General features: G+C 36.0%; 1 protein-coding gene across 2 annotated transcripts in view; it reads left to right on the plus strand.

Moving 5' to 3' along the window:
* LOC107694288 (rho guanine nucleotide exchange factor 39-like) overlaps positions 1–14,210 on the plus strand; it is a 41,862-nt gene that overhangs the window by 2,781 nt on the left and 24,871 nt on the right. For both annotated transcript variants that reach the window (XM_016493947.1, XM_016493948.1), the window contains exons 2-5: positions 298–490; positions 1,185–1,279; positions 7,833–7,953; positions 10,650–10,768. In XM_016493947.1, the coding sequence (XP_016349433.1) occupies positions 341–490; positions 1,185–1,279; positions 7,833–7,953; positions 10,650–10,768 (485 nt within the window). In that variant the 5' untranslated portion in view covers positions 298–340. The remainder of the gene's footprint in view (positions 1–297; positions 491–1,184; positions 1,280–7,832; positions 7,954–10,649; positions 10,769–14,210) is intronic.

Consider the following 14,210-nt stretch of genomic DNA (forward strand, 5'->3'; position numbering starts at 1 on the left):
AGCCCAGTGCAAAGCCCAGGACCTCATGCTCACGTCACACTTACCCTGTGTGTGTGCTATATACATACATACACGTACACACATACATATGTATATGTATTTAAGTTTAAATAAATAAAATAAATAATAATTCAACTTTAGATATATATTAAATATAAATATGTAGATTTCATTGCTGATGCATGGAAATGGATCTATAAGCTTATTATTTTTTACATTTAATTTGTCGTCATTAAATTGTAGTATTGATCAACCAGTAATTTTGATGTCTTTTTAACAGTGATTTACTGTTTGTAGGTAGTAACACTGATCTTGATTCAGCACCCTCAGCTGGTCAGTCATGAGTTTTGCTTCGAGTCCTTTCACCCCCATGGGCATTCACAGCATTCAGGAGCAGCGGGACCGCTGGGAGAGGAAGAGGAGCCGCACGGCCCGCGAGCTAGTCCAGAGTGAACAAAGCTACTGCAAACAGATGGATCTAGTTGTCACGGTTAGTCTCTCAACAGGCCAAACATTACACAAACACCCATGGGCTACATTGGTCGATCTTGTATCGAACAATATGCTGATGGAGAAACACTCGTCAGGGCTGGATTCAGTCATAGAAACAGAAAAATGTGTTTGTTGCGATGCGTTGATCATTAGAATATCCTAATTAAAACAAATCTGAATTTCTAATTATCTTCGCTTTATATTTTGAACAGTTGTCTTCCGTTTATTGAGTGGTCCTTGACACCATCACAGGGCTATTCTTTTGAAATTCATGGTTTATAACCTGTTTAAGGCTTTTATTTCGCAGCTAATTAGTTTTACCTTTAAGATCGCTGAGATTTCAGTGTCATTTCTGTGCGTATTTTGTTGTGTATCAAAATAATTGGCATTTGAACGTGAAAAGCTAATATGGCGAACATCGGTCTCATTGTTTTTGAATGCCGCAGCTAATTAAACTTTAAAACGCAACTTATTTTGAGAAACCACGTCACCTCCCGCCTCTGGTGAAGTTGTGTTAGACATGCGGCCCCTCTAATTGAGATGTCATTGCTGCAAAATGCTTAGCTCTTCACAGATTTGTTCTCGCTTTTTCTCAAGGGTGTGTGACGAGAGGTGACACTCTCGGTAAGATGAAGAGTCATGTACGAGTGGCATCTGAAAATGTAATTTTCCTATCTCTTTCTTTTCTCCAGTACTTTGTGGAGATCTTGAAGGCCAAAGGAACCCTCAGGCAGGACATTAGAGAAAGCATCTTCAGTTCAATTAAATCCATTCATTTAATAAACCAGTAAGTATCCTTTAAATAATTAAGTGAATATTCGCGCTCAGGGGAGAGAGACGGCTGAGGGTGGCTGGCTTTGATACCGTTTAAAAAGGACAAGAGGGTAGGGGAGTATTAATTGGGGTCTAACAGGAGAATCAAGTTTGAGAACTTGGAGATTGCCTCGTGTGCCTTATCTTATGTTATTCTCTTTAATTGGATTGCGAATCGATGCGGATGCTGGATTTAGGCTTACAGCTGCACTTTCTCCAGAATATTTTACGTTATCCCTCTACGCTTACCATCATAGGAGATGGCGGCCTGTTCATAATGGCTGCTGTTTGTGTCTTCCAAGCCTTTTGTGTTGATAAAAATAAGCTTTTTGCAATCGCTGATGTTTTAAACATGCATTTTTAATGAAAGGGTTCATTATCATGCGTTCATTACTGATACTCATGGTCTTTCCACCTGAACTACTGTAGCAGATTCTCCAGTTATAGGCATCAGGCTATTCAATACAAGGTTTAAAGTCAGCATGAAACACCATTCACAACCCATTTTACTTACGCAATCAGATTTTTGCTCTTTTGAGTAACACTCAATAGAAAAAAAATAGTGCAGGACCTGATTTTATTCAAGATCTTTGAGATGAGGAGGGTTGGAGGGGAATAGGGTTGTTATAATACCAAAATTTCGTTAGCTGTAATGCACGTTTTGTGCTTATGCATTTGACAAATGCTTTTATTCAAAGCAGGACAGGGCACTCAAGCTTTATGTCAGTATTTTAGGAACAAATCCATAACCTTGACAATATGCTCGCTACAGGACATTTAGGTACAAAAAAGGCTATTAAGTAATATTAAATAATATACTATTGCTATAATAATATTAATTGTAACAAAGTAATGTTTTTTTTTTCTCTGCATTTTTAAACATAATTAAACTAGTAAACAGTCTGTATTTATCAGGAAATAAGTTTACACAATGATGTTCATTCTTTTTTGGGATCAATATCCATTGAATAATATTGACAACATAGACAGCAGCAGGTCTGTTGAGCTGTATTTATATCTAACATTTTTATACAAATCCTTTTTGTTTTTGTCTGACCTGTTTACATTCTCTTAAGACAAAAAAATAATCCACCAAGAAATGCATTTGACCATGAACCAGTGTTGTTATTGTAAAACTTTTAAAAATTGTTTTTGGTAACTGAAATAAAGCTAAAATAAAATATAAATATTAGATGAAAAAATTAAACTAGAAATGTTGCTTAGGTAAATAACTGAAATAAGTTAAAGTACTAAAATGACTAAAACGGAAATAAAAATTAGTTTACATTTCTGTATTTGTCAGATGTTTTTATCCAAAGTGACTTGCATTGCATTTAATACAAAATTACAAATGCATATAAAAAAGGCCTAAAACTTATATAGATAACAGCTATAAATAAAAGCTCATTCAAACTAGCAATAAATACTACAAAAGTATATAAATAACGCTAAAATAACAGGAGTGCTTGCAGGGCATGGATGCATATACTTGAATTATACTAAAATGTTTTTAATTTTATTAGCAACTTTGAACTGAAGTACTGGCACTTTTGATAAGGGCATGGGTTGGAAAAATGAGAGATATTTGTGACATCAGCTGAAAAGAATGAATAAGTCATTTCAGAGGTGTAGATGTATAGTCTACAATAATAGCAGGAATGTCAATTTTAAAACAGTAAACAGAGTCCATTTTAATTCCATGATGACTTTAATAATGTCTGTTTTTTTTACCAGTGGTAGAGTGGTCATGGTAAGTCGCGAAACTCAGCTGTGACTCTTCTGCATACAGACGATTAGACACTCTGCTTGAGGGGCCTTTATGGCAGCTTGAGCAAATGAAAAGCCAGAGCCGCTGGAAACGGCGCAGAAGATGAAATAATACATTAGAAAAACTGGCCTGAAGAGCAGTCGGCATTGATCTGCCCATGCGGGCTGGGCAGACTAACAACAAATTAACTCACATGTGTCAAAAAGCCTGTTCTTGTTAATTTTATGTGAGGCTGTCTATGGCACAGAGCTCTCGTCAATCGTTTTGTGTTTTGATGTACCACATCTGAAAGCAAAAGCAGAAGGCCTCTCTTAATGTCCAATAGCCTGCAAGCGAACACGCTTCCAGCCTTTTATCAAGACCTTCAAGCTTGCAATAGAGAGATCATTGCTCCTCAGTGCAGGTGAGCGGTGTTTGATATATTTAACAATCTGATCAATCTTAGAAGATTTGCCTGACTAGCACGGAGAGACATTTGCTAACAGGAAATACCTAGTGAGGAGATTTCATTAATCCTGAATGGGCCGAAGTTCTCATTCGAGTTACTGCCGTGTGGTTTCGTTGTGTACATATTTCAAATTACCAAATGACTGGAAGGGAAACTACTGACTGCCTTTGAGGGCTTTATCCAGGCCCTGTTGATTGAGAATCATAAAATTGTCTGAATAATGAATCACCGTGGGTCCCCGAGGCTCCCATCAATGCCTGATTGACGGGCCTCTCTACAAACAGTGGCTGAATGAAGATGGAGGGCTGAATTTCAGAGCCCGATGTATTGGATAAATCGGTGCTCGGTTACCATATATCATCATTAGAATCGGTTATTGAAGTGCCGGGTGAAGCGTAATGGCAGTCTCTCAATTTAGATCTGTGAACAGACAGTAGTGGCTGACTAATTAAAACGAATAAAGTGCTCACATACTCCAAAACCACATCGTTATCAGGAAGCTTCTTCAGATGCATGTTGATATATGTGCTGGCTGCTGAAGGTTATTTGAATCCTTAACTGAAATCATCACTTTTTATCTTGGACTAGTTGAAATGCAGAAAAACAGAGAACAAGGACAAGAGGTGAGCCGTAGATTGTTCTTATCATACACAATATGCACTTTATAGTAGGAAAAAATAGTATTAACGCATCTGAATTTATAAACCATTGTAGACTTTAACCTAAATTTTAAATGATTAGGCCAAAAATCATTTATTTATCTTCATGTCTTTCAAAACCTATTTGACTTTCTTTATTCTGTGAAATGAAAAAGAAGATATTTAGTAGGCTGTCCAAGCTGCTCTTTACCATACAATGAGAATGAATTGTGACCAATGTTGGGGAAAGTAACTTTTAAAAGTAATTCATTACAATATTGCTTTACACCATAAAAAAGTAACTAAATGCATTACTTTTACTTTTTATGGAAAGTAATGCATTGTTACTTTTGCATTACTTTTTGTCACCTGAGCTGAACAAAAAACTCTAAGTTTGTAAAGGCCTTTTTCCACCAAAAGTGAAATTAAGTGCCTGAAGGAAATGTCTTAACCTCTGCACCTCACTCCCAATTTCTCTCAACACTGGGACAGGAGAGGTGTCAGTGAATAAATGGGAAAACAAAGTAACTTGCGTTATTTATTTGAAAAAGTAATTCCGATATTTTCTAGTAAATTTGAAAGTAATGCGTTACTTGGGGAAAAAAAGTAATCTGATTACATAACTCATGTTACTTGTAATGCGTTACCCCCAAAACTGATGGTGACCATAGCTACCAATTTCATAGCAATGTTTTTTGTAAATAACTTTTTGGAATCTTTTTCACACAAACTTGCATGTTCTATGGCATTAGAACCACTACTTTAATGGTGATTTTTGTTCTTTGTGGAGCTTGACTGCCCCTGGTCACAAAGTAACTTGCGTTATTTATTTGAAAAAGTAATTCTGATATTTTCTAGTAAATTTGAAAGTAATGCGTTACTTGGGGAAGAAAAGTAATCTGATTACATAACTCATGTTACTTGTAATGCGTTACCCCCAAAACTGATGGTGACCATAGCTACCAATTTCATAGCAATGTTTTTTGTAAATAACTTTTTGGACTCTTTTTCACACAAACTTGCATGTTCTATGGCATTAGAACCACTACTTTAATGGTGATTTTTGTTCTTTGTGGAGCTTGACTGCCCCTGGTCACCATCCTCTTGTGTTGTATGGAAAAGAGTAGCCTGAACATTTTTCAAAACTTCTCCTTTTGTGTTCCACAGAAGAAAGCAAGTCATGCATGTTTGGAACAACACGAGGATGAAAATTTTAATTTTTTTATTTGTACATTTTATGCATTTGGCAGAATAAAATTTTATCATTTTTTTATTTTAATTTTATTTTTTTACATTTGTACAGAATTTAATTTTCTGATGTATAATTTCAAATTTAATTTTTTTTATTTTAATTTTATACGGTCTTATGATTTTTGAGATATTTGGAGTGATTATATAACCGGAAGACAATGCAAACCAATCATTCCCAGTTTTCAATAAAAACCTTCAAAATGATGGCAGCCTCAAAGGTGACAGTAATGAGACAATATTCTTAGAAATATACAAATATCTGTCAGCTACTATTTAAGTTTAAAAGAATAGCATGCAGTTGGTTTGAAGTTCATTCGTTGTACATCACATGATACTCTTGGGTCGGTAAAGACTTAAATACCGTATTCATTAAACGCTGCTGAACACGCAAACAAAACTTGAATATATTGTCATGCCGCTGCCATTCATCAGAATTATGGCTGTTTATCTGATGAGGGGAGTGAGGCAATAGTGGGAAGAACCCAATTATCCTAGAATACACCGAATGCAACAGTGATCACCAACTTGAAAGGGCTGTCACTTAAGTAGCACAGAATCAAATACGTATTTGAGAGATAAATATTCTGAGCGAGTGCGTCTAGGGGGTTTCTTAATGACAGTAAATGTGGTGTGGAAATAGATCAAATAGTATCCGATATGAAGGAAGAAGGTCCTTGTCACTATTGAAGGGAGGAGGGAGTCTCCCTACAAACCGAACGATGCTTTTGGATCCTGTACATATTTGTGTTTTTACGAGTGTTTGTGTTGCTGCTAACTATTCATTGACGATAATTAGTATTCCTTGGTTCTCGCTTCCCGCAAATGAAGCCACATTGGCCTCCATTGTTTGGTTGAGTCTGTGCCCAGCCCAGATGTCGCAACCACTAAGAATTAATGTAGATTAACGTGACACAGGAGGAATGCTAATGTTATCTTTGTCATCTTCCTGACGGCCAGAGAATTTAATTGCCCTAAAAAAATAGCATAAAAAATGTAAGTCATAATTTCATATTTATCATAATAGCCTCTGGCTGTGAGGAGGAAAAAGGAAACACTTTTTCCCGCCCTTTGCCCTCATTAGAACTCTCTCGGCTGATCTAACATCTCCTGATTACGAACAGAGGCTACCTTGGCTCGCAACTTCATTAAAATCTATTTAAATCAACTTCAACCGCAAAATGCTCCTTCTTCCAGCATGTAAAAAACACGAAGTCTCAGGGAACATCATTAGGGAGTGTGTTTGTGTGTGTGTTTCCATACCTGTATTTCTGTTTGGTCTAAGCGGTATGTATGCGCGATAGCTACCTCGCCTAGTTTGGATAATAAGCTCCTTCACAAGTGTCAACACCCCAACTTCAACCGTAAAATGCTCCTTCTTCCAGCATGTAAAAAACACGAAGTCTCAGGGAACATCATTAGGGAGTGTGTTTGTGTGTGTGTTTCCATACCTGTATTTCTGTTTGGTCTAAGCGGTATGTATGCGCGATAGCTACCTCGCCTAGTTTGGATAATAAGCTCCTTCACAAGTGTCAACACCCTCACCCTTGAATTATACCCATGTCACCCTAATGTGCCTGACAGCCAGAGCACCAGCTCTTCCATTCCTCTTGAACACCTTGTTTTGTTCCTGGTTTCGCAATGAGTGCGTTCCTGCTACAAAGCGCCGCACACTTGCCCTTGGGCGCTAGCCTCAGCACCCTTGTCTCAAATAAGTATGTCACCCACAGGGAGGGGCCCTCGGATGACACCACACAAATCTGACTAAAAACACTTCCTTTTGCAAATACTTCTGCCTCTGAACTAACCCCCCTCATTATTTGTGACAAGAAGTGCCTTGATTTCCAAAACAGTATCAGGGTTATCATTGCGTATGGAGTGCGGCGGCAAGGCTGCAGGGTAGGGTAACGTGAAAGTATGCCCTAATATTTATTATAAGTAGTTAACTAATTGTTGATGATTTGACACAGTATGATGGTTCTTTGAAAGTATGATTTAATATGTAATTGCGCATTTGCATGACAGGAAAAATGAATTTAGACTAAAATGAATAAAAAAATAATGAATTATAATATTAATTGTATTATTTAATGAATGAATTAATACATTTTTTAGTAATTAATATACAATATTTTTAGTATTTATTACTTATATATTTATCTATGTTTTACTTATATATTTATCTATTTTTATTATTGAGCTTATTTTAATTAAGTATAATGAATGGATTTATTAATTAATATAGAATATTTTAATTTAAAAATATTTATTCTATATTATATATAATGTATATTTTATATAAATCGTTAAATATTTATTTATTTTAATTTACAGTACATTTGAGGTATGATAAATTCACTGAAGTCTGATTAAATTACGCTGCATAAAGCAAATAATGTTTTTACTTCTTACTTGTTTTTAACAGGACCCTACTCACTCATCTAGAACTGGGGAGGTTTGGCGTCGGGTTTGAGGAGTTCTGCACTCATCTGCAGTTGTATAATACTTACGTTGACAACATTCAGATGGCTAAAAAAGCCCTCATGGTAAGTTAAAGTTAAATGTTTTACATGTTAAATTTGACCCCCTTTCACTTCTGACAACCGTACTTACAAGTGTGACTCTTTATGTTGTACGGTCTTGAGTAATGCCTGCGTGAAAATAGCTGTAAATTAAAGTGAATATTATTACATTTCACTGATTGTGTCACTTTCCATCTCTTTTGATTATGATTTGAAAGTGACTAAATCAAACGGTTGCTGGTATTGGTTTTTTCGTGAGTAAATGCCTTCTTTTACCAGGATAGAGGTCACCTACTTACACAAAAAAGCCGGTGGCTGCATCTGTCGATATGAAATCATGAATATGTATTTAATATAGATCTATGGTAATGTGCAGGATTGACAGTATGTCATGCTCTACTTCTAATTAGTCCAAACCTATTAAATCATTGTACAACTCCTCATCTATGGCACCTTTTTTCGCCCTACCACATTACTCGGCTCAACCTTGTGGGGCAAAAAGAAGAGAAGACACAATGTCGGGTCAGTAACTCAAAGATCGCCATTCAGAATGATTGACGTTTGGAACGGTGAAAAAAATGGAGTCACCTACCTGATTAAGGCTTACGGATGACACTCTGTGCAAACAGATCTCTCCAGGCAAAGCCCAGCGGTACCATTAGGCCCAACACTACCATCTCATTACGCCTGACTTAAGTGGGCAGCCTCCATCAGTCGGCTGGAAAAAAAGTGAGATGGGGAGTCTCTCTCTTTGCTAATTAGCTCCTCCCTCGGCAAGGCACCTGTACCCAAGTGTACGGATGACTGATTCCTTGTTAGACCAAATCAGTTAGCGGTTAAAGAATCATCGGCATGCCTGGCTAATGCTAACTTCTGTATTCTGTGTGCTTACGGTGAACTGAGGGGGCATTGTAACGTGTTTTGTGCTATGCCAGTAATTGTGTCTAATACTGAATATATGTTCGAGTGTTAGCCTCACAGCAAAGCTCTTCCAAGCTGCATGCTAACGTCTGGTTTTATTTATCTGAGGGGAAGCCTGGAGCCTCACAGATATTAATGTCTTAATTAAGAGGAGGAATGCGTCTGCGGCCAATTGACTGATTCTCATTGATTGCAGACTGAGCTGTTTAAGTTAGCAATTGATTCCTCCGCTTGGCCTACATGGCTGTAATTGCTGGAACATGGGCTGGTGTGTTCGCCATGTCACATGATTCAAAACATGGCTCGTTTGTCCTTCAAAATCCATCATCCCATGAAGCTTATTAAGAGGATAGCAATCTAGACCAAGATCTCAACGTTTTCCCAACCAGTGACTCTTTACATATTTTATACATGTTAATTTGACATTTTTAATTTTCTTTTTAATACAATCTTCAACCTTGACAGAACATACAACATAAGGAAGTGTGGTGCAATAGTAACTTTTATAAATATATAATAATGTGACGCTTAAATATGTTAAAATGTAGCTAGATAGTTTTGAATTATTTTAGGAATGCACAATATATCTATACCAGGGGTCGGCAACCTTTTGGGCATAAAGTGCCAATTTAAATTTTTCTTGTTAGTCACTGTGCCAATGAGCCCCTCCCATTCCCCACCCCGTTTTTATGCTGTTTTTATACAATACATAATCTTTTTTTAAATGTTCAGATAAAAATCTTTTTTTTTTTTTTTTTTTAACTGGTGTAAATGTTTAACAAGGCTACATTTATTTGATCAAATATAAATGAAAATCAAGTATATGAAATATTATTAAATGAAAAATAATTCTATTTTAAGATTAAATATTCAAATTTCCTATATTTAGTAGGGATCTTTGATAAATAGAAATGTCAAATGAAAACAACAGTTGTAATCTTTAAAAATACTAATAATGCAACTCAAAATTAATATATTTTTCATGCTGTACATTATAATTTTGAGATGCTTAAATTCACTTGTTAAATATTTAAATTTTGTAATGTTTTGTTTTTTTATTCAGACAAAATATATACATTTTATTACAAATTATGTTTTTTTTTTATAATAGACTTTTAAAATTGTTTTGATGACTTGCCTATTATTTTTAAAATGTGGAAAGCTCTGGATTTGACAGGATTCATTCAGAGGTTTTTTTTTTTTTTGGCTGTCCTGAATAAAGGATTCCTCTCACAGCATGTCCGACATGCGGTGATTTAATGTTGGTGTGTTTCTCAGATTGAGACCCCAGCTGCTTCAGCCATAAATGTTAGCTGAGCAGGTGTTGTACACGGTGTGTGCCGTTTGAAGATGATGGATTGTTTCTTGTACTTGATATGTTTATTTATTATTTACTTAGCACAGAAAAGTAGCACCGACCTATGCTTTTCTCAGGGGGAAGCACAATTTAAAACAAATTTTACATAAAGTAGTGATATTTTGCTATGCTAATGCAGACTCTGCCTGTCATTAGCCTGACTTGGTTTGTGTGAATGTATATTTAATAATGAAACCAGGGTTGCTCTATTCAGAAGTTGTGATAAGAGATAACAGAGATGTCTCATCTCGTTGTGCATGAGTGAGATTCAGTCACAAGCGAGACTGAATGCACAATTCAGTAGACATCACGCCACATGCATCATCTACGGGGGTGAACAGGTAAACGGTGTTATCGCTAGCTCTATCAAATGTGCTCTACTGTTGTATCTGGATGTTTTCATAGAAGCAGATCTTTGATTCATGGTTCATTTCCTTCTCAGGTTCAGGTGAAGCAAAGCAAAGCCTTCAGACGGTTTAAAAAGCTCCAGGAGTCGAGGCCTGAGTTCAATCAGCAGAAACTTGAGGACTTGCTAACGCTTCCTCTTCAGCGCATCCAGCAGTAAGTCCTCAAGTACACGTGTGACAGTATTTGAACTTTAAAGTCAACGGTTATTGGTTATCAGATCAGAATCAGAATGAGCTTTATTGCCAGGTATGTTTACACATACGAGGAATTTGTTTTCGTGACAGAAGCTTCCACAGTGTAACAGAATGACAGTGACAGAACAAAAAACACAGATAATAAAAAAAAATAATAATAAAAAAAAAGAACAAGTAAATAAGGAATAAAAATATACAAATCGACAATTGTATGTACAGGTATATAACAATAGACAGTTGTATGTACAGGTATATTATGTGCAAATTGAAATGAGTATGTGGACTGAGTATGTGTGTTAGATAAATAAGTGTATGAGTGAATAAATAGTGTGTGTTCCACAGTTATTGTCAAGTGTTCAAGAGATGGATTGCCTGAGGGAAGAAACTGTTCCTGTGTCTGGCCGTTCTGGTGCTCAGAGCTCTGTAGCGTCGACCAGATAGCAACAGTTCAAAGAGGGAGTGTTCTGGATGTGAGGGGTCCAGAGTGATTTTGCCAGCCCTTTTGCTCACTCTGGATGAGTACAGTTCTTGGAGAGAAGGGAGGGTTGTACCAATGATTCGCTCAGCAGTCCAGACTATCCTCTGTAGTCTTCTGAGGTCAGATTTGGTAGCTGAAGAGAACACAACCCTGAGGAGCTCCAGTGCTGATTATACGGGTGCTGGATGTGTATTTTCCCAGCCTCACTAGCTGCTGCCTGTCTGTCAGGAAGCTGTTGATCCACTGACAGACGGAGGTGGGCACGGAGAGCTGAGTTAGTTTGGGCAGGAGGAGGTTTGGGATGATAGTGTTAAAGGCCGAGCTGAAGTCCAAGAACAAGATCCTCACATAAGTCCCTGGTCTGTCTAGATGTTGCAGAACATAATGCAGATATTATCCGCAGATATTAGTATTATTATTATTTTATTTATTTATTTCGGTTATTGGCCAGTACTGTATATTTAATTGTGCAATGTGCATGCTCATTTACACTACATTTATATTAAGATCACTTTTGCTATCATCTAGTGCTTATTTAATAATATTTGTGTATTGTGTATAATATCCATTTTCTAAAAAAATATATACATACACACACACACACACAAATATATATATATGATATTTATACAAAGTAATATAAAATTTTAAAATCAACCATTTATCGTTTTTTGGCCGATATTAGAGGTTTGGTCATTTATTTATTTATTTATTGGTTATCACTCAACATTAGAGTTTTTATTATTATTATTTTTTATCTGTTATGAGCCAAATTAGAATATTTAATTGTGCATGCTCATTTCTTTTATTTTTATATTTAGATGCTCACTTAATGCTCACTTAAAGTTTAAAATGTATTTAAAGTTAATATCTGTGTAAAATGCGCTAATAATTTAACAGTTAAATGTACTCTTTAGCAAATATCAAAATGAATATCAATTTTTCATTTTATGCATTATAATGTTGTGATGCCTAAATTCACTTGTTGCATTTAAAATTATGATTTTTAGTTTTAAGGGTTTTATTTTTATTGCTTTTATTTATTTAAATAATTTATATAATATTATAATTTTAGTCGGTTATCGGCTATAACATGAACATTTTTATCAGCTTGTAGTTATGGGAAATAATTCTTATATTGGTGCATCCCTAGCTGATAAAGGAAATTATTTCATAGCAGGTGTTATGACTCATAGACATGAGTGTTTGTGAAAACTTTATTACCTATTTTTATTATATATTTATACTTTATCCATTTGTTGATGGAAGTGGTGCATAAATGACACTTCACCTGAAGATATTTAGATTTTGTGCTGTTTAATGGACTCCTCAACCACTTATTGCAATTGACGTGCAAAGTTTTCTTCAAATCTCATTAAATGTCAGAGTGCCTCAGCCATTGAATTTTCAAGTAAATGAGATGGATTGGTCAGCGGATGTTTTTTGTGTATTTAAAGTTTTAACCATCTGCTTTGTTGAAGAGATTACGGGATCGACAGCATCAACAGGATGGCAGCATTGAACTGCAGTCAGTTCTTGATGGGAATGTAAAGCGTTTTGGTTATGCATCAGTATCTTCTGACACAGGCCAGTCTACTTCACAGTCTTCTGCTCAGCTGTCAAATCACTCTACAACTTCACATTTTGTTGATCGCACTATGTGGATTTACTTTAAAGAGGGATTTTGGGAATCATTTGATGGCATGATTACAGAAAGCTGTCACCACCGGGTTATGGTTTTCATGCTTGAATTCTCCATCTGTATTTCTGTGCTTTGGAGGAGTCAATGCATGGCGTGTACCGAGCCTCTCAATGACAGACGTAATTATTGTTTGATGTTGTGCTCACACCTGCCTTCAGACTTGTCCAAGAACTGTCAAAATCCCTTTTGTTAAGCCGCCGTTTTTCTTGGCTGTAATTTCATGCGGTCGTGGTCTCAGCCGTTAATTAGTGTAACAGGGTGCGAAATGAACTAGAACATGCTTAAGAACCAGCGTAAATTACATGGCATTCCTTTATCAAGCTGCTCGAGTCCCATCTTAATTAGGCTTTTATGTCACTCCTTCTTATTAAATGTAGTCTCCAACATGAAAGAAGACAAACACAATGTCATTCTAGCTATGACGATAATTATGTCTTTATATTTATTCTTTATAAGAACATTCCTCAGCTAGCACCCACCTGTCGTGGTTTTCATTCAGTGGCTTCATCATATGCAAAATGACAATCCTGTTTGTTTACAGGCCCTCTTTATGTGTCTTTGTGCATCCATTTTAGGTGATTTGATCATGATTTTACTCCTGGTTTTAGCATGAGTGTCCTTTGACCACTAGAGATGTGATTTTATTATATTTCATGACTACACATCACTTACTTTGTCAGTGTATCGCTGTGTAAAGCACAAAAAGTAAACCAAAATAGATTGACATGTGAAGCATTATAATTTTTCTATCTATATATCTGTCTATCTGTCTGTCAGTCTGTCTAAGCTAGACTTGTGCCGGTATTCGGTAATGCGATATATCACGGTAATGAATATGCACGATATTGTTATCGTGGGCACTTCTAAATACCGTGAATAATTATATATTACAAATTATTCAGAATTTTGAATGCATTTTAAGAATACTTTTCCCATCAACTGGTCAAAATGCACACCACCATATGCTGCGTGAAAGACGCTTGCGCACTCTGATGTAAATAAGCGCGGACGTGAAGCACATGGCGAAACATGTGAGAGACGCTCTGGATGAAAGCGCACTTTCACTCTCTGACAGCAGATGGCGCTAAACTGCAGAAATAATAATAATAATAATTCATTTAAATGCAGCAGTTACCCCGGAAACCCTGTAAAGATTAGAAAAAACTTTTGAACAGTAGTGTACAATATTTTTACCTTTTTTTTTTTTTTTTTTTTTTTTAC

The sequence above is a fragment of the Sinocyclocheilus anshuiensis genome, unplaced genomic scaffold (assembly GCF_001515605.1).
Source record: "Sinocyclocheilus anshuiensis isolate Anshui unplaced genomic scaffold, SAMN03320099.WGS_v1.1 scaffold1316, whole genome shotgun sequence".
In the NCBI taxonomy this organism is placed as follows: Eukaryota; Metazoa; Chordata; class Actinopteri; order Cypriniformes; family Cyprinidae; genus Sinocyclocheilus; species Sinocyclocheilus anshuiensis.